Consider the following 23,306-nt stretch of genomic DNA (forward strand, 5'->3'; position numbering starts at 1 on the left):
TCACTTCTCAGAAAGGCTTCAAACACATTTGATCTCACATCCGTTACCGCAATGTAATTGTCTCCAGGTCCATTCGCAACGTTTAATACATTGTATTAACACTCTAAATATCAACTGGTAATGTTGCACTGAACTGTGATTTTTGTGGTAGTTATAGATCAGTGCAGAAGGGAGGGAGGAAGAAGAGGAGAGTGGTAGCGATAGGGGACTCGATAGTTAGAGGTACAGACAGGAGGTTCTGTGGTTGTGACAGAGACTCCCGGATGGTTTGTTGCCTCCCGGGTGCCAGGGTCAGGGTTGTCTCTGATCGCGTGCACAGCATTCTGAAATAGGAGAGTGGGCAGCCAGATGTTGTGGTACACATCGGCACCAGTGACATAGGTAGAAAGAGTCAGAAGGTCCTGAACAGTGAGTACAGAGAGCTTGGTAGGAAGTTAAAAAGCAGGACCTCGAGGGTGGTAATCTCAGGATTGCCGCCTGTGCCACGTGCCAGTGAGGGTAGGAGTAGGATGCTCTGGAGGATGAACACGTGGCTGAGGAACTGGTGTAGGGGGCAGGGTTTCAGATTTCTAGATCATTGGGACCTCTTCTGGGGTAAGTGGGATCTGTACAAGAGAGACGAGTTCACCTGAACTCAGGGGGACCAATATCCTTGCAGGGAGGCTTGCTAGTGCTATTTGGGAGGGTTTAAACTAGATTTGCAGGGGGATGGGAACCAGAATGCCAGAGCAGATAGTGGAGCAGGGCTGAAAATAAATGCTGTTAGAAGTTCATGCAAAGTCAAAAATTGAAGGGTTGTGTGTGGTGGTAATAATCTTCTGAGGTGTGTCTATTTCAATGTGAGGAGTATTGTGGGGGAAGGCAGACGAGCTGAGGGCGTGGATTAACACATAGAATTATGACATTGCAGCCATTACTGAAACTTGGCTACAGGAGGGGCAGGACTGGCAGCTGAATGTTCCAGGGTTCTGATGTTTCAGACGTAATGGAGGCAGAGGGATGAAGGATGGGGGTGGGGGGTGGCATTGCTAGTCAGGGAAAATGTTACAGCAGTGCTCAGGCAGGACAGATTAGAGGGCTTGTCTACCGAGGCCATATGGGTGGAGATGAGAAACAGGAAAGGTATGACCACATTAATGGGGTTGTATTATAGGCCACCCAATAGTCAGCGAGAATTGGAGGAACAAATCTGCAGAGAGATAGCAGACAACTGCAGGAAACATAAAGTTGTGATAGTAGAGGATTTTAATTTTCCATATATTGATTGGGACTCCCATACTGTTAAAGGTCTAGACGGGTTAGAGTTTGTAAAATGTATTCAGGAAAGATTTCTAAATCAATATATAGAGGTACCAGCTAGAGAGGATGCAATATTAGATCTCCTATTAGGAAATGAGTTAGGGCAGGTGACAGAAGTGTGTGTAGGGGAACACTTTGGTTCCAGTGATCATAATGTCATTAGTTTCAACTTGATCATGGATAAAGATAGATCTGGTCCTTGGGTTGAGGTTCTAAACTGGAAAAAGGCCAAATTTGAAGAAATGAGAAAGGATCTAAAAGGCATCGATTGGGACAGGTTGTTCTCTGGCAAGGATGTGATTGGTAAGTGGGAGGCTTTCAAAGGAGAAATATTGAGAGTGCAGAGTTTGTATGTTCCTGTCAGGATTAAAGGCAAAATGAATAAGAATAAGAAACCTTGTTTCTGATAAAGAAGAGAGAGATGTATGACAGGTATAGGAAACGGAGCAAATAAGGTGCTTGAAGAGTATAAAAAGTGCAAGAAAATACTTAAGAAGGAAATCAGGGAAGCTAAAAGAAGACATGAGGTTGCTTTGGCAGTCAGGGTGAAGGATAATCCCAAGAGCTTCTACAGGTATGTTAAGAGAAAAAGGATTGTAAGGGATAAAATTGGTCCTCTTGAAGATCAGAGTGGTCGGCTATGAATGGAACCAAAAGAAATGGGGGAGATCTTAATTGGGTTTTTTGCATCTGTATTTACTAAGGAAACTGGCATGGAGTCAGTGGAAATAAGGCAAACAAGTAGTGAGGTCATGGAACCTATACAGATTGAAGAGGAGGAGGTACTTGCTATCTTGAGGCAAATCAGAGTAGATAAATCCCCAGGACCTGACAGAGTATTCCCTCGGACCTTGAAGGAGACGAGTGTTGAAATTGCAGGGACCCTGGCAAATATACTTAAAATGTTGGTATCTACGGGTGAGGTGCCAGAGGATTGGAGGATAGCTCATGTTGTTCCGTTGTTTTAAAAAAGGCTCTAAAAGTAATCTGGGAAATTATAGGCCGGTAAGTTTGACGTCAGTAGTAGGTAAATTGTTGGAAGGAGTACTAAGAGATAGGATCTACAAGTATTTAGATAGACAGGGACTTATTAGGGAGAGTCAATATGGCTTTGTGCATGGTAGGTCATGTTTCGAGGAGGTTACCAGGAAAGTGGATGAAGGGAAGGTAGTGGATGTTGTCGACATGGACTTCAGTGAGGCCTTTGACAAGGTCCCACATGGGAGGTTAGTTAGGAAGATTCAGTCACTAGGAATACATGGTGAGGTAGTAAATTGGATTAGACATTGGCTCAATGGGAGAAGCCAGAGAGTGGTACTGGAGGATTGTTACTCTGAGTGGAGGCCTGTGACTAGTGGTGTGCCACAGGGATCAGTGCTGGGTCCATTGTTATTTGTCGTCTATATCAATGATCTGCATGATAATGTGGTAAATTGGATCAGCAAATTTGCTGATGATACGAAGATTGTTGGAGCAGTGGACCGTGAGGAAGGTTTTCAAAGCTTGCGGAGGGATCTGGACCAGCTGGAAAAATGGGCTGAAAAATGGCAGATGGAGTTTAATACAGACAAGTGTGAAGCATTGTACTTTGGAAGGACAAATCAAGGTAGAACATACAAGGTAAATGGTAGGGCAGTGAGGAGTGCAGTAGAACAGTGGGATCTGGGAATACAGATACAAAATTCCCTAAAAGTGGCGTCACAGGTCGTAAAGAGAGCTTTTGGTACATTGGCCTTTATAAATCAAAGTATTGAGTATAAGAGTTGGAATGTTATGGTGAGGTTGTATAAGGCATTGGTGAGGCCAAATTTGGAGTATTGTGTGCAGTTTTGGTCACCTAATTACAGGAAGGATATTAACAAGGTTGAAAGAGTGCAGAGAAGGTTTACAAGGATGTTGCCAGGACTTGAGTTACAGAGAAAGGATGAATAGGTTAGAACTTTATTCCCTGGAGCGTAGAAGAATGAGGGGAGACCTGGAGATGATGGGTACAGATAAAGTGAATGCAAGCAGGCTTTTTCCACTGAGGCTAGGGGAGAAAAAAACCAGAGGACATGGGTTAAGGGTGAAAAGGGAAAAGTTTAAAGGGAACATTAGTGGGAGCTTCTTCACACAGAGAGTGGTGGGAGTGTGGAATGAGCTGCCAGATGAAGTGGTAAATGCCGGCTCACTTTTAACATTTAAGAAAAACTTGGACAGGTACATGGATGAGAGGGGTTTGGAGGGATATGGGCCAGGTGCAGATCAGTGGGACTAGGCAGAAAAATGGTTCAGCACAGCCAAGAAGGGCCAAAAGGCCTGTTTCTGTGCTGTAATGTTGTATGGTTCTATGTTATGGTTGATATATTAGTGGATACCATGTAGTTGATTACAACAATGTTTACCCTGATTGTTTAATCACTCCCTCTTCTCGGCTTACACCAAGAAATGAGGTGATTATGTGTTCATTGTAATCACTTGTGAGACAATGAGGGTCAAATGCTTCTATTAAATAATGTATTTCTTAATCCCTCAACTGCCCCCTTTATCTTTCTCACCCCCTTAAAAACTCCCTCAGTCCCTAGGTGGGGCAATATCACACACTTTAAGGACTACTAATCTTATGCTATGATAGCATAGCAGCATAACACTTTACAGTACCAGCACCCTGGGTTCAATTCTCACCACTGTCGGGAAGGCGTTTGTTCCCTCTCCCCACGACCACGTGGGTTTCCTCTCGTCGTCCAAAAACATGCAGGTTAGGGTTAGTGAGTTGTGAGCAAGCGTGGTGACACTTGTAGGCTGCACCTACCCAGCACCTACTGGGATTGTTGTCTGTTGATGTAAACAATGTATTTCACTGTGTTTCCACGCACATTTGACAGATAAAATTGATCTTGGTTTCTTTACCTTCAGATTTTCCTCCCAAAACCCAAACTGGTTCTGTGCTGGTGCCAGTGAATCTTGCCTTCAGAGGCACACACTTAGGCTACAGGCCCTTCAGCCCACAATGCTGTGCCGACCTTTTAACTTACTTGAGGATCAGTCTGTCCCTTCCACCCCACATAGCTCTCCATTTTTAGACCATAAGACATAGGAACAGAATTAGGCCATTCAGCCCATCGAGCCTGCTCCACCCTTCCACCATGGATGATTTATTATCCCTCTCAACCCCATTCTCCTGCTTTCTCACCATAACCTTTGACGGTCTGTCTAATCAAGAACCTATCAATCTCTACTTTAAATATAACCAATGACTTGGCCTCCACAGTTTCTGAACTCCAGTGAGTACAGACCTGTCCATGTGCCTATCTAAGAGTTTTTTAAATGTCCCTAATTCCTCTACCACCACCCCCGGCAGGGCATTCCAGCCATCCACCACTCTGTGTCGACACCCCTCCTATACTTTCATCCAATCACCTCACACTCCCCTGATACAGCCAACCAACTCTCGTCCAATCACCTTACACTGCCCTGAAACGTAACAGAGAAACCATGTGAACAATTGTGGTTGTGACATTTATGATTTTAATTATCTGCATTATTTACAAAAGCCTATTTACATATTTAATTCAGCAGTTTTAGCGACAATAACCCAAACACGGGGACAATTTCCATAAATATAGCCTAACGCAGTGTTTTAAAGGTTTTGATAGCGCTTCACTCATTTCACCATTTGTGCTTTTAGACTTCATCCAGTGACGATATTAACACAGATACACGAGACACTGATAATCACAGACAGTTTCTACATGGAGGCAGTGGAACCAAATCTCCAACAATCAAAGTGCAATGCGGTCTGAGAATATATTTGTAAATTTTGAATAATCTCTCTAGATTTACAATCCTGATTTCCGATGGCTTCCTTTAGAGAGCGAGGCGACGTCGTCACTACTGGCAAACATTCGATTCTTCCTCAGCTCCACTAACTTACTTCTCTTTTGGTAACTCTACAAAAATGAAAGGAAGAAATTTGAAGATGTTTCCCAAAGTTTAAGCTGCATTATGCAAATTGAGTGCACACGGTGAAGTATTAGAATATATTGTAGAATGGGGCCCACCGACCCCTTGCTTAATGGTTCTGGTCCATGAGGTTGGAAGCCCCTGTGGAGCATAATAACAGACACAAAATGCTGGAGGAACTCGGTGGGTCAGGTAGCATCCATGGAAAGAGTGGACAGTCTGACACCCTTCATCAACACTAACCTGTAGAGCATAACAGGCTCTGCAGACCACCGTGTTGGGCCGAAGCCTAGACCATAGGAAGAGAATTTGGCCCTTCGAGTCTGCTCCTCCACTTCCCTCTCAACCCCATTCTCCTGCCGTTTGCCCGTTCCCCGTGACCTTTCATGTCCTGACTGATCAAGATGCTAATAACCTCCACCGTAAATGTATCTTAGAGACCTGGCCTCCACAGCCACCTATCAATCTAACCTTCCCTCCCACCCACGTACCTAAGAATCTAAATGCCTCTCAGGAATCTGCCCCTACTGCCACCCCTGGTAGTGTGTTTCACACACTCTCTGCGTAAAAAAAAAAACCCTCCAAAAAAACCACATTCCTCTGACATCTCCCTATACTTCCCTCCATTCACCTTAAAATTATGGCCCCACGTATTGGAACGCCTCTTTGCTTATAGCCAGATTATACTGACATTCTTGTGTTTGCTGCACCAGAGAGGATTCAGCGGTCCTTCTGTCGAGTGGACAGCCAAGGCGGAAATGGCTGATATGAGGGGGCATCGTTTTAAGCTGATTGGAAGAACATACAGGAGATTTATCAGAGGTAAGTTTCTTACACGGAGAGCACTGGGTGCATGAAATGCACAGTTTGGGTGGTGGCAGAGGCAGTTACATTAGGGACATTTAAAAGGCTCTAAGCACATAGATGATAGAAAAAATGGAGGACGACAAGGAAGGGAAGCGTTGCATTGACCAGAGAGTATGTTAAAAGGTTGCCACAACATTGTGGGCTGAAGGACCAGTAATGTGCTATGAACAAGAGATTCTGCAGACGCTGGAAATCCAGAGCAACACACACAAAATGCTAGAGGAACTCGGCAGGTCAGGCTGCATCTCTGGAGAGGAATGGAGACAAGTTGATGTTTCGGGCTGAGACCCTTCATCAGGTCTGTATGTTCTTTGTACCTCAGGCAGGCTTAAAAATAGTTTCCAGGGAAGCCGTAACATCACCCAGCCAGTCTCACCTGAGCACCTATCGAGGCATGGAAACATGGTGGAATGTGTAAGCTGTAAAATTTGTCAAAACTGCTTTTAGCACAATGCAATTTCCTTTCACAGAAATTGTTCTGAAATATCACTGGAAAAACACAAGAAATTAAGTCTAAACCAGTTGTAATTCAAATTCTTTCTTCTCCACCCACCTGGCTTCACCTATCACCTTCCAGCTAGTCCGCCTTCCCCTCCCCTTTTTTGATTCTGGCTCTCTCCCCCTTCCTTTCCAGTCCTTATGAAGGGTTGCAGTCCGAAATGTCGACTGTTTATTCAATTCCCGAGACGCTGCCTGACTGCCGAGTTCCTCCAGCATTTTGTGTGTGTTGCTGTAGAATCTCTTGTGTTCAAGTAATGTACTTTAATTATTCATTGAAGTCAAAATATTCATTGTAGGTTTTAATTATTGATTATCTCTCTGTTAATGAATAAGGAATCATTCATGAGTTTGAATATTTCATAATATTTCTTTTATCACTCAATGCTCTGGAAGGGTAACGAAAGTCACAGAACCCTGCAGTGTTGTAATTATTGTCTGAGATAATAGAACTAAAAAAAAAACGGCTGTTCAGGATTAATTTAGAATTAACTCTGTGAGACTATAAGACATGGGAGCAGAATTAAGCCATTTGGCCCATTGAGTGTGCTCCACTATTCCATCGTGGCTGATTTATTATCCCCCTCAACCCCATTCTCCTACCTTCTCCCTGTAACCTTTGACACCCTGACTAATCAAGAACCTATCAACCTCCACTAACACCAAACCCAATGACTTAGTCTCCACAGCCATCTATGGCAATGAATTTCACAGATTTATCATCCTTTGGCTCAACATAGAAAACCTACAGCACAATACAGGCCCTTCGGCCCACAATGCTGTGCTGAACATGTACTTACTTCAGAAATTACCTCAGGTTACACATAGCCCTCTATTTTTCTAAGCTCCATGTACCTATCTGGGAGTCTCTTAAAAAACCCTATCGTATCTGCCAGCAGCCCATTCCACACACACGCCACTATCTGCGTAAAAAAACTTACCCCTCGACATCTCCTCTGTACAGGTGGCTCAGGAAATTGTGGATGCATTGGTAATCATTTTCCAGTGTTCCTTAGATTCAGGATCAGTTCCTGAAGATTGGAGAGTGGCTAATGTTATCCCATTTTCAAGAAGGGAGGGAAGGAGAAAACAGAGAACTATCGCCCTGTTAGCCTAACGTCAGTAGTGAGGAAGATGCTTGAGTCCATTATTAAGGATGAAATAGTGGCATATCTTGATGGCAGTAATAGGATTAGGCCGAGCCAGCATGGATTTACTAAGGGCAAATCATGCTTGACTAATCTGTTGGAGTTTTTTGAGGGTGTAACAAGGATGTTAGACGAGGGTAAGCCAGTGGATGTTGTGTACCTAGATTTTCAGAAGGCATTCGATAAGGTGCCACATAGGAGATTGGTGAGTAAAATCAGAGCTCCTGGCATTGGGGGCAGGGTTTCAACATGGATAGAAAACTGGTTGGCAGATAGAAAGCAAAGGGTAGCAGTGAATGGGTGTTTCTCGGACTGGCTGGAGGTGACTAGTGGGGTACCACAGGGCTCTGTATTGGGACCACAGCTCTTTACGATTTATGTCAACGATTTAGATGAGGGCATTGAAAACTATCAGCAAGTTTGCTGACGATACTAAACTGGGTGGCAGTGTGACATGCGAAGAGGACGTTAGGAGAATACAGGGAGACTTGGATAGGCTGGGATAGTGGGCAGATACTTGGCAGATGTCATTCAATGTGAATAAATGTGAAGTTATCCACTTTGGAAGCAGGAACAAGAGGGCAGAGTATTGTCTGAACTGTGTAGAGTTAGGTAAGGGAGAAATGCAAAGAGACCTAGGAGTCCTAGTTCACCAGTCATTGAAGGTGAATGAGCAAGTGCAACAGGCAGTGAAGAGGGCAAATGGAATGTTGGCCTTTGTTACAAGGGGAATTGAGTACAAGAGCAAGGATGTCCTTTTGCATTTGTACAGGGCCCTGGTGAGACCACACCTGGAATATTGTGTACAGTTTTGGTCTCCAGGTTTAAGGAAGGACATTCTGGCAATTGAGGAAGTGCAGCGTAGATTCACTAGGCAGGGCAGGGCTGTCTTACGCAGAGAGATTGGAGAGATTGGGCTTGTACACGCTGGAGATTGAGAGGGGATCTGATTGAAACATTTAAGATAATTAAAGGATTTGATAGGATTGAGGCAGGAAATATGTTCCAGATGTTGGGAGAGTCCAGTACCAGAGGGCATGGATTGAGAATAAGAGGTCAGTTATTTAAAACAGAGTTGAGGAAGAGCTTCTTCTCCCAGAGAGTTGTGGAGGTGTGGAATGCACTGCCTCGGAAGACGGTGGAGGCCAATTCTCTGGATGCTTTCAAGAAGGAGCTAGATAGATATCTGATGGATAGGGGAATCAAGGGATATGGGGACAAGGCAGGGACTGGGTATTGATAGTGAATGATCAGCCATGATCTCAGAATGGCGGTGCAGACACGAGGGGCCGAATGGTCTACTTCTGCACCTATTGTCTATTGTCTATTACATACTTCTAAGCACCTTAAAACTGTGCCCTTGTGTTAGCCATTTCAGCCCTGGGAAAAAGCCTCTGACTATCCACATGATCAATGCCTCTCATCATCTTATACACCTCTATCAGGTCACCTCTCATCCTCCGTCGCTCCAAGGAGAAAAGGCCGAGTTCACTCAACCTGTTTTCATAAGGCATAAGGCATGCTCCCCAATCCAGGCAACATCCTTGTAAATCTCCTCTGCACCCTTTCTATGGTTTCCACATCCTTCCTGTAGTGAGGTGACCAGAAATGAGCACAGTACTTCCACGTGGGGTCTGACCAGGGTCCTATTTCGCTCTTGAACTCAATCCCACGAATTATGAAGGCCAATACACTGTATGCCTTCTTAACCACACCGTCAATCTGTATAGCAGCTCTGAGCGTCCTACGGACTCGGACCCTAAGACCCCTCTGATCCTCCACACTGCCAAGAGTCTTAACATTAATACTATATTCTGCCATCATATTTGACCTACCAAAATGAACCAACTCACACTTATCTGGATTGAACTCTAGCTGCCACTTCGCAGCCCAGTTTTGAAACCTATCGATGTCCCATTGTTACCTTTGACAGCCCTCCACACTATCCACACCTCCAACCTTTGTGTCATCAGCGAATATACTAACCCATCCCCCCCTTCTTCATCCAGGTCATTTATAAAAATCATAAAGAGCAGGTCTCCCAGAACAGATCCCTGAAGCACACCACTGGTCATTGACCTCCATGCAAAATATGACCCATCTACAACCACTCTTTGCCTTCTGTGGACAAACCAGTTCTGGATCCACAAAGCAATGTCCCCTTGGATCCCATGCCTCCTTACTTTCTCAATAAGCCTTGCATGGGGTACCTTATCAAATGCCTTGCTGAAATCCATATACATTGCATCTACTGCTCTACCTTCATCAATGTGTTTAGTCACATCCTCAAAAAATTCAATCAGGCTCAGAAGGCACGGCCTGCCTTTGACAAAGCCACGCTACCTATTCCTAATCATATTATGCCTCTCCAAATGTTCATAAATCCTGCCCCTCAGGATGTTTTCCATCAACTGACCAACCACTGAGGTAAGACTTGTCCATAATTTCCTGGGCTATCTCTACTCCCTTTCTTGAATAAGGGAACAACATCTGCAACCCTCCAATCCTCTGGAACAGCTTCTGTCCCCATAGTTGATGCAAAGATCATTGCCAGAGGCTCAGCAATCTCCTCCTTCGCTTCCCACTGTAGCCTGGGGTACATCCTGTCTGGTCCCAGTGACTTATCCAAATTGATGCTTTGCTAAAGCTCCAGCACATCCTCTTCCTTAATATCTACACAGTCAAGCTTTTCAGTCCGCTGTGAGTCATCCCTACAATCACCAAGATCCTTTTCCTTAGTGAATACTGAAGCAAAGTATTCATTAAGTACCTCTGCTATTTCCTCCAGTTCCATACACACTTCCCCACTGTCACACTTGATTGGACCAATTAACTTGCATCTTATCCTCTTGCTCTTCATATACTTATGGAATGCCTTGGGGTTTTCCTTAATCCTGCTCACTAAGGCCTTCTCATGGCCCCTTCTGGCTCTCCTAATTTCATTCTTAAGCTCCTTCCTACTAGCCTTATAATTTTCTAGATCTCTATCATTACCTAGTTTTTTGAACCTTTTGTAAGCTTATCTTTTCTTCTTGACTAGATTTTCAAATGCCTTTGTACACCAAGGTTCCTGCACACTACCATCCTTTCCCTGTCTCATTGGAACGTACCTATGCAGAACACCACGCAAATATCCCCTGAACATTTGCTACATTTCTGCCATACATTTCCCTGAGAACATCTGTACCCAATTTATGCTTCCAAGTTCCTGCCTGATAGCCTCATATTTCCTCTTACTCCAATTAAACGCTTTCCTAACTTGTCTGTTCCTATCCCTTTCCAATGCTATGGTAAAGGAGATAGAATTGTGATAACTATCTCCAAAATACTTTCCCACTGAGAGACCTGATACTTGACAGGTTCATTTCCCAATACCAGATCAAGTACAGCCTCTCCTCTTGTATTTATCTACATATTGTGTCAGGAAACCTTCCTGAACACACCTAACAAATTCTACCCCCTCTAAACCCCTTGCTCTAGGGAGATGCCAATCATTATTGGGGAAATTAAAATCTCCCACCACTGCAACCCTGTTATTATTATACCTTTCCAGAATCTGTCTCCCTATTTGCTCCTCTATGTCCCTGTAACTATTGGGTGGCCTATAAAAAACACCCAGTAGAGTTATTGACCCCTTCCTGTTTCTAACTTCTAGCCATAGAGACTCAATATCACGGCTGCAGAAAAGGAGTAAGACGATCTCTGATCAGCAATGCCACACCCCCACTTCATTGCCTCCCTCCCTGTCCTTTCTGAAACATCTAAAGCCTGGCACTCTAAGTAGCCAATCCTGCCCCTGAGCCATCCAGTTCTCTGAAATGGCCACAACATCATAGCTCCAAGTGCTGTTCAACACTCTAAGCTCATCCGCTTTATTCATAATACTCTTAGCATTAAAACAGACAAATCTCAAGCCTTCTGTTTGAGCGCGTCCCTTCTCTATTTGTGAGCCAACAGCCTTTCCTCTGTCACTTCAGTTCAGTTCCCACCCCCCAACAATTCTAGTTTAAACTCTCCTCTGTAGCCTTAACAAACCACCACACCAGGATATTGGTCCCCCTGGGATTCAAGTGCATGGAATGCACTGCCTGAGTCAGTGGTGGAGGCAGATACACGAGTGAAGTTTAAGAGACTACTTGACAGGTATATGGAGGAATTTAAGGTGGGGGGGTTATATGGGAGGCAGGGTTTAAGGGTCAGCACAGTATTGTGGGCCAAAGGGCCTGTAATGTGCTGTACTATTCTATGTTCTACGTCCTTTTTGTACAGGTCACACCTGCCCCAAAGGAGGTTCCAATGATTCAGAAGTCTGAATCCCTGCCCCCTGCTCCAATCCCTCTGCCACACATTCATCCTTCACCTCATCCAGTTCCTATTCTCACTGTCGCGTGGCTCAGGCAGTAATTCCGAGATTACTACCTTTGAGGTCCTGCGTCTCAGCTTCATCCCTAACTCCCTGCAGTCTGTTTTTGGGACCTCCTCCCTTTTCTGACCTATGTCACAGGTACCAATATGTACCACGACCTCTGGCTGTGCACCTTCCCACTTCAGGATATGGTGGACATCCTGGACCCTGGCATCTGGGAGGCAAACTACTTCTTTCCTGCATCCACAGAATCACCTGTCTGACCCCCTAACTATAGAGTCCCCTATCACTGCTGCCTTCCTCTTCCTTTCCCTACCCTTCTGAGCCACAGGGCCAGACTCTGTGCCAAGGCGCGGCCACTGTTGCTTCCCCTAGGTAGGTTGTTCCCCACCTAACAGGAGTACTGATTGTTAAGAGAGATAGCCACAGGGGTATTCTCTAGTGTCTGACTCTTGCCCTTCCCTCTCCTGACTGTTACCCACTTATCTGTCTCCCAAGGTCCCGGTATGACTACCTGCCTATAACTCCTCTCTATCACCTCCTCGTTCTCCCTGACCAGACGAAGGTCTTTGATCTGCATCTCCCGTTCCCTAAGGAGCTGCAGCTCAATGCACCTGGCACAGATGTGACCGTCCGGGAGGCTGGGAGTCTCCTGGACATCCCACATCCGACACCCAGTACAGAAAACCGACCTCACAGATGTACTCCCTATTCCTATTCTTCACAGTAACTTACCTCGCCTCGACCCATTATTGCTGAAGTCCTGTTCAGCCAAAACCCTCCTACTCTGTCATCCTCTACTCCAGCGCCTGCTCTATAAAGCTGTCTTCTTTTTAAATTCTTCCCGCCGGTCTAACTCACTGACGTCCACACACCTGTGCAGTCGTGCCTCGATCAAAAGAAATTCCTTCGCGTCTAAACAGATGTCCCTCTATTCTGAGGCTGTGCCCTCTGGTCCTTGACTCCCCCACTATAGGAAACATCCTCTCCACATCCACTCTATCTGTGTCCTCTGGTCCTAGACTCCCCCACTATAGGAAACATCCTCTCCACATCCACTCTATCTGTGTCCTCTGGTCCTAGACTCCCCCACTATAGGAAACATCCTCTCCACATCCACTCTATCTGTGTCCTCTGGTCCTAGACTCCCTCACTATAGGAAACATCCTCTCCACATCCACTCTATCTGTGCCCTCTGGTCCTTGACTCCCCCACTATAGGAAACATCCTCTCCACATCCACTCTATCTGTGTCCTCTGGTCCTAGACTCCCCCACTATAGGAAACATCCTCTCCACATCCACTCTATCTGTGGTCCTAGACTCCCCCACTATAGGAAACATCCTCTCCACATCCATTCTATCTAGACCTTCCAAAATTCAATAGGTTTCAATAAAACCCCCTCATTCTTCTGAACTCCATTGAGTTCCATTCAGGGCTTACAGAGGAGATGCAGGAGCCTGAAGACACACACCAAGTATTTCAGGACCACCTTCTTCCCCCCTGCTTTCAGATTTCTGAATGAACAATGAACCCATGAACAATAGCTCTATTTTATTTGCTCTCACTATGTACTACTTATTTAATATATATGTTTCTTATTTTAATTTATAGTATTTTTATTATTATGCATTCTCACAAAACAACATATTTCACACATACGCCAGCAATATTAAACCTAATTCTGATTCTCCTAGAGCAGGGGCCCTTGGACCCCTCGGTTCATGGTAGAGGTCTGTGGCATAAAAAAAGGTTGGGGCCCCTGACCTAGAGAGCTATTGCACTTGCCAATATCTGGCATGGTCACGACAGACAGCCCCATTGTCAACACAGACATCACAAAGCACTTTGGACTGACGAACAAGTGCACAAACAAGAAACAAACGTCAGTTTACAAAACTTCAGAATTTGAAAAGTAATTTATACCTGTTTCAAACTCACCTCTGGATTAAATTGCTTCAATATTTCTCCAGATCTTGCTGCAAGAAAGTTACATTGAAATACGACTAATTTTAGTCTAAAAACAGTTTTCCATTCCATTTCCCAAGATCTTTACCAGTGATCATGCAACATCAATGTACAATGACAAACATCCGCCAACATCACCTCCCATGCAGGTAAACGTAAAACCGATGGACACGAGAGTACAGATGAATGGCGGCGGCTTTGCTTGAGAGATGGGTTGCTGGCTGAAAGACGAAAGCTAAAACGAGGAGATCCAAGCAACACACACAAAATGCTGGTGGAACACAGCAGGCCTGGAGAAGTACAGTCGACGGTTCGGGCTGAGACCCTTCGTCAGGAGCCTTTGTTAAATCTCTATCAGATCTCCCCTCAGCCTCTGCCCAGAGAAAATAAAAGTTTGTCCACTCTCTCATTATAGAACATGCCCTCTAATCCAGGCAGCATCCTGGTAAACCTCTTCTGCGTCCTACCAAAGTCTTGACGTCCTTCCTATAATGGGGTGAGCAGAACTCTATGCAATACTCCAGGTACAGCCTAACTAAAGTTCTCAAAATCTGCCACATAACTTTCTGACATTTGAACTCAGTGCATCGACTATTGAAGGGAAGTTGTGCCCCTGCTAATAATTCCAGAGAACTAGATGTTAAATACTTGTATACACTATGGATTCTGGTTATTTGGGCCATCAGTTAATCAGGGCAGTTGTGTTTTGGGACAAATCTTAAAGAACAAAAGCTAATCTAAAAAATAGCCGGGATTCACTTCATTTATTTGGGACACTGAGCTGCTTAATTGGGACAGGAGACTGCTGCCAAACAGTTCCTAACTAGCATCAGTCATATGTACACTTGTGTGTCCATTAGACACTATACTGCGCTAGAGTGAACAGTTTGAAAATAGTCATTTAGTGTGTGTTTGTGATTTTTGTCACTGATAGTTGGCAAGGAACAAGCACTATGACAATTCAGAATTGTTTTGCTCACCAGGGTTTCAAGAATTCAGGTTTGGAGATGCCAGAAATGGCCAGGCACGAAAATGAAAGAATTTCACTACTTTGACAAGTTAGCAACTTTGAAAGAATTTGAAGGTATTGAGAATCATCTTGAATGTTACAATGAAAATGAAAATTTGGAGGATGCAAACTTCGAAAGCTTTGTATCAAAGCAGTCCATTATCTCCACTGGGTGTCTGCACTGATTTTGTTTATTTACCGTCAATCAAAAGAACAAGGCAGTGCTGACAAAGGACTGTCCTGATGAAAGGTCATGGCCCAAACACTTGATTCTCACAGATGCTACCTGACACTTTACAAAAAATTAGTTTTAGTTCTTATTTGAGAGATACAGTGTGGAGCTGGCCTATCCGGCCCAGGGAGGTGCACCACCCAGTCCCAGCAATCCACTGATTTAACCCCAGCCTAATCACCTGGCGATTTAGCATGACCAATTAACTTACTAACCAGTGCGTCTCTGGACTATGGGAGGAAATCAGAGCAGCTGGAGGAAGCCTATATGTTCACAGTACTGAGCTCCAACACCCCAGGCTATAATAGCAATACTAACCACTACCCTAACGTGGCATCTGAAGACCTGCTAGATTCCTCCAGCAATTTGTGTGCATTAGCCTGTTTTAAATAAGACCACAAGACCCTAAGATATAGGAGCAGAATTGGGCCATTTGGCCCATCAAGTCTGCTCCATCATTTCATCACGGCTGATCCAATTTTCCTCTCAGCCCAAATCTCCTGCCTTTTCCCTGTGTGCCTTCAGACCCTGACCAATCAAGAATCTATCAACCTAAATATACATAAAGATTTGGCCTCCACTGCTGCCTGTGGCAAAGAATTCCACAGATTCACCACTCTCTGGCTAAAGAAATTCCTCCTCATCTCCATTCCAATAAGATGTTCCTCCATTCTGAGGCTGTGACCTCGGGTCTTAGACTCCCCCACCATAGGAAACATCCTCTCCACATTCACTCTGCCAAGGCTTTTCGCCATTCGATAGGTTTCAATGAGGTCACCCATCATTCTTCTGAATTCAAGTGAACACAGGCCCAGAGCCATCAAACACTTTTCATATGAGAAGCCATTCAATCCTGAAATCATTTATTGGAATCTCCTTTGAACCCTCTCCAGTTTCAGCACATCCTTTCTAAGATAAGGGGCCCAAAGCTGCTCTCAATACTTCAAATGAGGCCTCACCAGTGCTTTATAAAACCTCAACATTACATCCTTGCTCTTACACTCTAGTCCTCTTGAAATGAATGCTAACATCGCATTTGCTTCCTTTCCACAGACTCAACTAGCAAATCCCAAGTCCCTTTGCATCTCAGCTTTTTTGTATATTCTTTGTTTAGAAAATAGTTAACCCTTTCATTTCTTCTACCAAAGTGCATGAGCACACTTCCCAACACTGTATTCCATCTGCCATTTCTTTGCCCATTCTCCTAACTTCTAAGTCCTTATGTAGCCTCCCTACTTGCTCAAAACTACCTGCCCCTTCACCTGTCTTCATTTTGTTTGCAAACTTTAGAAACAAAACCACTTATTCCATCATCCAAATCACTGACACATAATGTAAAAAGAATCGGTCCCAACACAGTCCCCTGCGGAACACCACCAGTCACCAGCAGCCAACCAGCAAAGTCTCTCTTTATTCCCACTCTTTGCCTCCTGCCAATCAACCACTGCTTTATCCATGCTAATATCTTTCTTGTAATACCATGGGCTTGTAGCTTGTTAAGCAGTCTCATGTGTTGCACCTTGGTAAAGGCCTTCCGAAAATCCAAGTATACAACGTTAACTGATTCTCCTTTGTCTCCTTTGTCTCCTTTGTCCTGTTATTTCTTCAAAGAGTTGCAACAGATTTGTCAGGCAAGATTTTCTCTTGAGGAAACCATGCTGACTATGGCCTAGTTTATCACGAGCCTCCAAGTACCCTGAGACCCCATCCCTAATAATCGACCCCAAAGTCTTCCCAACCACTGAGGTCAGAATAACTGGCCTAGAGTTTCTTTTCTTCTGCCTCTCTCCCTTCTTGAAGGATGGAGTGACATTTATAATTTTCCAGTCTTCCGGAACCATTCCAGAATCTAGTGATTCTTGCAAGATTGTTACTAATGCCTCCAAGCACTGTTCAGCCACCTCCTTCAGAACCCTGGGGTGTACATCTGGTCCAGGTGACTCACCTACCTTTCGACCTTCCAGTTTCTCAAGAACTTTTTCTCTAGTTATGGTAACTTCACATACTTCATGACCCCTGACCCCTGCTAGTGTCTTCCACAGTGAAGACTGATGCAAAATACTTACTCAGTTCGTCGGCCATTTCATTGTCTCCTATTATTACCTCTCCAGCATCATTTTCCAGTGGTTTGACATACACGCTCGCCTCTCTTTTACACTTAATGCATCTGAAGATACTTTTGGTCATCTCTTTAATATTGTCAGCTGGCTTACTTTTGTATCCCATCTAAATCAGGCGAACTTCCTGTGATCACAGTGAGATGGTCTCCTAGAGTTCATCACTTACAGTGGGTGGTGTGTCTCGTGGGAAGTGCTCAATATGAATGGAAATGCTTCTTCCTGAGGCTCTTAGAATCAAAGGTGGAGACCATTCTGTCAGCTTTGTTGTCTTCAGCCATGGTGCTGAGGTTGAGAGGGTCCACAGTTTCAAGCTCCTATGAATGAAATTCACCAACAGCCTGTCCTGGTCTAACCACATAGATTCTAAGGCCAAGAGAGCACTCCGATGCCTCCACTTCCTCAGGAGGCTAAAGGAATTCGGCATGTCCTGTTGATCTTCACCAATTTTTATTGATGCACAACAGAAAGCATCATATCCAGATCCTTCACGGCTTGATATGGCAGCTGCTCTGTCGTGACAACAAATTCCAGAGAGTCGTGGACACCGTTCAGCACAAAAAACTCCTCTCCGGTTTCCAGCTGGGTACAGGTATCGATTACAATGACAAACTCTGCTATCTTCATCAACGGTGATGCCCGGGCACGTCTTGTCTGGTTGCATTTATACCTCTGTTGTCTGTCCCTCCTGATTGGTTAGTCCTCATCTAATTAGGTTTCTGCTCTCCCATCTCGTTTACAATTGAATTCCAGTTGAACAACTAGTTATTACCTCTCAACCATCAGGCTCTTGAACCAAAGGAGATAACTTCATTCAGCTTCACCTGTCCCATCATTAAAATGTTCCCAAAACCAATGGACACACTTTCAAGGACTCTTCATTTCATTTTCTTAAGAATTATTGCTGATTTATTTATTACTATTAATTCTTCCCTTTTGTATTTGTACACTCTGTTGTCTTCTGCACACTGGTTGAGTGCACAAGTCTGTGTGGTCTTTCACTGATTCTGTTACGGTAATCATTTATCGAGTGTGCCCACAAGAAAATGAATCTCAGGGTTGTATATAGTGACATATATGTATTTTGATAAAATTTGTACCTTGAACTTTGATCTGTATGAACAGTATGCAAGCCAAGCTTTTCATTGTATGTGTGACTATAATAAAGTAATTCCGCTTCTATATTCTGAAGACCACCCAAATATCTCAGTCCCCTAAGTATTGCAAAGATGCCCTTACATTCATATTGTACTGGAAATTCTCTTCAGTTTCCCTCTATTTTCTGAGGTTTAGCTGAGGAAATGATTAACAATTTTGGACAGGAGAAGTATGCAAGTTTTCAGGTGTAATTTTGAGAGATTTTCAGCTGTTATTTGCAGGGAGGAAGTCTGAATGGTGCCTGGTGAATTTAGTGCCAGGACCATTTCCGATCAAACTGCCTGCTAGGCAGGGAGGGTAACAGATACTATTTCCATTGAACAAACAAACCAACAGTGAGCATAATCACTGGAAATTATAGATGCATTTGTACAGTAAAATGAAAGTTTAAACAATTTTGAACAGACCATAAACACAAGAGATTCTGCTGATGCTGGAAATCTAGAGCAACACACACATGAAATGCTGGAGGAACTCAGCAGGTCAGGCAATGTCTGTGGACATGAATAAAGAGCTGACGTTTCAGGCCAAAACCCATCATCAGGACTGGAAAAGAAGGAGGACAAGCTAGAAGGTGATGGGTGATGCCATCTGGGGAGGAAGGGGGGAGGTTTGAAGTTGGAAGGTGGAAAAGGGCTGAAGGAGGAGGAGAGTGGACCATGGGAGAAAGGGAAAGAGGAGAGGAACGGGGGGGGGGGATATGTGGAGATGATTTTAGCGGCTGGAGTGGGGAAGTGAACAGGAGGGAAGGGAGAGGTTAAAGAAAACACCAGAAATTGGAGAAATCAATGTTCAAGTCATCAGGTTGGAGGCTACCCAAACGGAATAGGAGGTGTTTCTCCTCCAACCTGAGGGTGTCTATTCCTTTCCGTTGATGCTGCCTGACTGCCAGAGATCCTGCAGCAGTTTGTGTGTGTTGAACAGGCCATGGTAGGCAGCAAACCTCCACACAACAAGCATGCACGAAGCAGGAGGTGAACACTGAAGAATTTAAACCATGAACACACAAGGAATATGTCTTGCTTACCTGAGAGGATTTCTGTGGTTCAGATTTTTCAAGTTTAATTTTGATCTCAGGCCGAGGTAAATCACCGCTCTTGCTGGGGTCTAGGAGGAGAGGACGAGGACCACCTACAGAAACAGGGGAATTGGCAGAGGGTAGTTCACGTGAGACCAAGTCCAAAGGAATAAATGTAGGGTGACTGGAGGAAAGCATAGGGTGGATGTCAGATGTAGGGTTTTCACACTGAGAGTGGAAGGTGTGGAAAACCCTGCTGGGGTGCTCTTAGAGGCAGATGATGTGGGCATTTAAGAAACTCTTAAATAGGCTCATGAATGGTTGAAAAATGTAGGGTTTTGTAGGAGAGAAATGTTAGATTAATCTTAGCCCTAGGTTGAAAGGTTAGCACTGCATTGTGGGCCGAAGGGCCTCAACTGTGCTGTTCAATGTTCTAAAACTTGTGGGTCAAGAGGGAAGACCCTAAAACTACCAAAGTGATCCCAGTGCCCAAGGCCAAGAAGCTCAGTAAGATTTGAGGATTCTTTATCTCCCAGTAAATAGCAGATACCAGGAAGGAGAGACAATTGGTGGCCCTGTCGCTGGACTGAGAAAGGGATAATTAGGACAATGACAGAGATTTACTTGATGATAAGTGGACAGCCAGCACCCTTTTCCCAGGGCATAAATGACTAATAGGAGGGTGTATAATTTTAAGGTGATTGGAGGGAAGTTTCGGAGGGATATCAGAGGGGTTTTTTTACACAGAGAGTGGTGGGTGCATGGAACATAGTGGAGGTAGAGGCAGAAATCTTAGAAACATTTAAAAGATGCTTAGTTAGGCACATGGATTATAGAAAATTTGAGGATTAAGTGAGAGAAAAGGGTTAGATTGATGTTAGAGTAGATTAAAATGTGGGCTGAAGGGTCTGTGCTGCTCTAGGTAACTCCACACCAGATTCACTATTCACGGAGACTGAATAACAAACCGACCCACACGACACTGCGACGTGGGAGGGACCCTTGGATCTTGGAGCAGGTTAAAAGGTTGGCGCTGTAAAGTGATTGCGTTATCCACTACTCTTCCACACCGAATGGGGTAAAAGGTCGGGATATCGTAGGCTCTGTACTCTGTTCTACAGAGGATGGAGATCAACAGAACATAAACACAAGAGGAGCTGGAAATCCAGAGTAACACACATAAAATGCTGGAGGAACTCAGCAGGTCAGGCAGCATCTATAGTGGAAAATATGCTTTAAGCATGTTGTCTTGACTGTCTATTTCCTTCCACAGATCCAGCCTGACTCACTGAGATTCTCCAGCAATGTTTTCTTTTAACTCAATATTCAAGCATCTGCAGACTTTGGTGTCTACAGCAATTTTCAATCTGGTTTAGTTTCCCAGCCGATATTCACCAATGAGGCGGCATTGTGTGTTATTCTGCAGCAGATCTGCCAGAATACTTCAGTTCTTTGACATATCCAAATACTGTAGACGTTCTAAAACTATCAGTCTGTATATTACAAACACAAAAGATTCTGCAGATGCTGGAAATCCAGAGCCACATGCACAAATATAAGGAGAGAATATAGTGAGTTAGGCTGAAAAGCAGGACCTCCAGGGTAGTAATCTCTGGATTGCTGCCTGTGCCACGTGCCAGAGATGGTAAGAATAGGATGATTTGTTAGATGAATGTGTGGCTGAGGAACTGGTGCAGGGAATAGAGTTTCAGATTTCTGGACCACTGGGAAGGCATGACCTGTACAAAAAGGATGGGTTACACTTGAACCCAAGGGGGACCAATATCCTTGTGGGCAGGTTTGCTAGAGCTTTTGGGGAGGGTTTAAATTAAGTTAGCAGGGGTTTGTGAACCGGAGTGATAGGGCTGAGGATGGGACTTCTGGTACACATGCAGAAGCAATGTGTAATGGGACTGTGAGGAAGGACAGCCAGATGATAGGGCAAAATTGAAGTCAACGGGATGAGTTGAAGTGTAACAAGGAAAAATTATTCAATAATCAGAGATGCACAGGTCTTGGGAGTCCTTGTCCAGGATATCCTTATGGTTAATTTTCAGTTCGAGTCAGAGGTGAGGAAGGCAAACACACTGTTAGCATTCATTTCGAGAGGACTAGAATACAAAAGCAAGGATGTAATGATGAAGCTTAATAAGCATTTGGTCAGACTGCACTTGGAGTATTGTGAGCAGTTTTGTGCACCTTTTCTAAGAAAAGATGTGCTGGTATTGGAGAGGGTCCAGAGGAATTTCATGCGAATGATTCTGGGAATGAAAGGGTTAACACACGAGGGTGTTTGATGGCTTTCAACCTGCACTTGCTGGAGTTCAGATTAACGAGAGCGAATCTCATTGACGTGTATCGAAGACCGAAAGTTCTGACAGAGTGGATGTGGAGAGGATGTTGCTTATAGTGGGGGAGTCGAGGCCCAGGTGGCACAGCCTCAGAATAGAGGGACATCCATTTAGAACAGAGGTGAGGATAAATTTCCTTAGCCAAGGGTGGAAACAGGTGGAATTCCTTGCCACAGATGGCTGTAGAGGCCTAGTCATTGGGTATATTTAAAGCAAAAGGTGATATATTCTTGATTAGTAAGGGTGTCAAAATTTATGGTGAGAAAGTAGGAGGATGGGATTGAGAGGGATAGCCATGATAGAATGGGGGAACAGACCCGATGGGCCAAATGGCCTAATTCTTCTCCTAGGTGTTATGGCCTAAAATGCTGGAGAAGCTCCCCAGGTCAGGTAGCATCTGCGGAGAGGAATCATTGACAGTTCATTCCCCTGCATAGGGGCTGCCTAACCTGCTGAGTTTCTACAGAATTTTGTGTGTACTACAAAGATGAAGAGAAGTTTTCCCGTTGTTTGCTAACAGGTACCAAGGAAAGCTGATAGATGACAAATGGACGTAATTGTAGAGATGCATAGGGGACAGGAAGATGTCTGAACTCACTTGTCGAGCTCCCGGCGCTGTGTGCACTGATGTTACTGGTGCTGTCTTCCAGCCATGTGCTGTAGGTGAAGGAATTCCGTTTCTGGGACGTGTTGGAGGACAGACTGTCCTGTAAGAACAAAAGGAAAGGGCAGGTTGACCTCTGGTTGGAGTCGAATCTTTGCTGGAGAGAACAGAACTGACCAAAATGCTAATTAATTTTAGAATGGTGGCGTTAAAGGCATTGTGGTATTGTCACTGGAGTTTCTATGATGAAATGGTGAAGCAGACTCAATGGGCCAAATGGCCCACCTCTACCCATATATCTTTTGGCCTTCTGGTTATGGTTAATCCAGAGGCTGGACTAACACAAGTTTTATTTCCACGGCAGCTGGGGAATTCATCAGAAAAAAAACGGAGAAGGTTGTAACCTCAGCCAGCTCCATCGAGGACACCTTCAAAAGATGATACCTCAAAAAGTTGGCACCCATCATTAAAGGATGCACATCACCCAGGACATGCCCTCTTCTCATTGCTATCAGCACGGGAGGAGGTACAGGAGCCTGGAGACACACACTCAACGTTTTAGGAACAGCTTCTTCCCCACTGTCATCAGATTTCTGTATGGAAAAGGGTAAGTCTGGGAGAGGGAATGGATACACGAAGGGAAAGTCTGGGGCAAGGAATGGATACTGGAAGGGAAAACCTGGGAGTTGAAACAGATACAGGAAGGGAAAGTCTGGGGCAGGGAACGGAT

General features: G+C 44.5%; 1 protein-coding gene across 22 annotated transcripts in view; it reads right to left on the bottom strand.

Annotated features, from left to right (window-relative positions):
* Positions 1-4,790: 4,790 nt before the first annotated feature.
* Positions 4,791-23,306, bottom strand: part of rap1gapa (RAP1 GTPase activating protein a) — a 448,318-nt gene continuing 429,802 nt past the window's right edge. For 21 of the 22 annotated variants that reach the window (XM_059952366.1, XM_059952382.1, XM_059952368.1 and 18 more), the window contains 3 exons: positions 22,571-22,679; positions 19,631-19,734; positions 4,791-5,228 (listed from right to left, as the gene is read on the bottom strand). In XM_059952366.1, the coding sequence (XP_059808349.1) occupies positions 5,118-5,228; positions 19,631-19,734; positions 22,571-22,679 (324 nt within the window). In that variant the 3' untranslated portion in view covers positions 4,791-5,117. Of the gene's footprint in view, positions 5,229-14,060; positions 14,099-19,630; positions 19,735-22,570; positions 22,680-23,306 lie in introns of all 22 variants that reach the window. The other variant, XM_059952371.1, reaches the window with a different exon arrangement.

This window comes from Hypanus sabinus, chromosome 27, assembly GCF_030144855.1.
Source record: "Hypanus sabinus isolate sHypSab1 chromosome 27, sHypSab1.hap1, whole genome shotgun sequence".
NCBI lineage: Eukaryota > Metazoa > Chordata > Chondrichthyes > Myliobatiformes > Dasyatidae > Hypanus > Hypanus sabinus.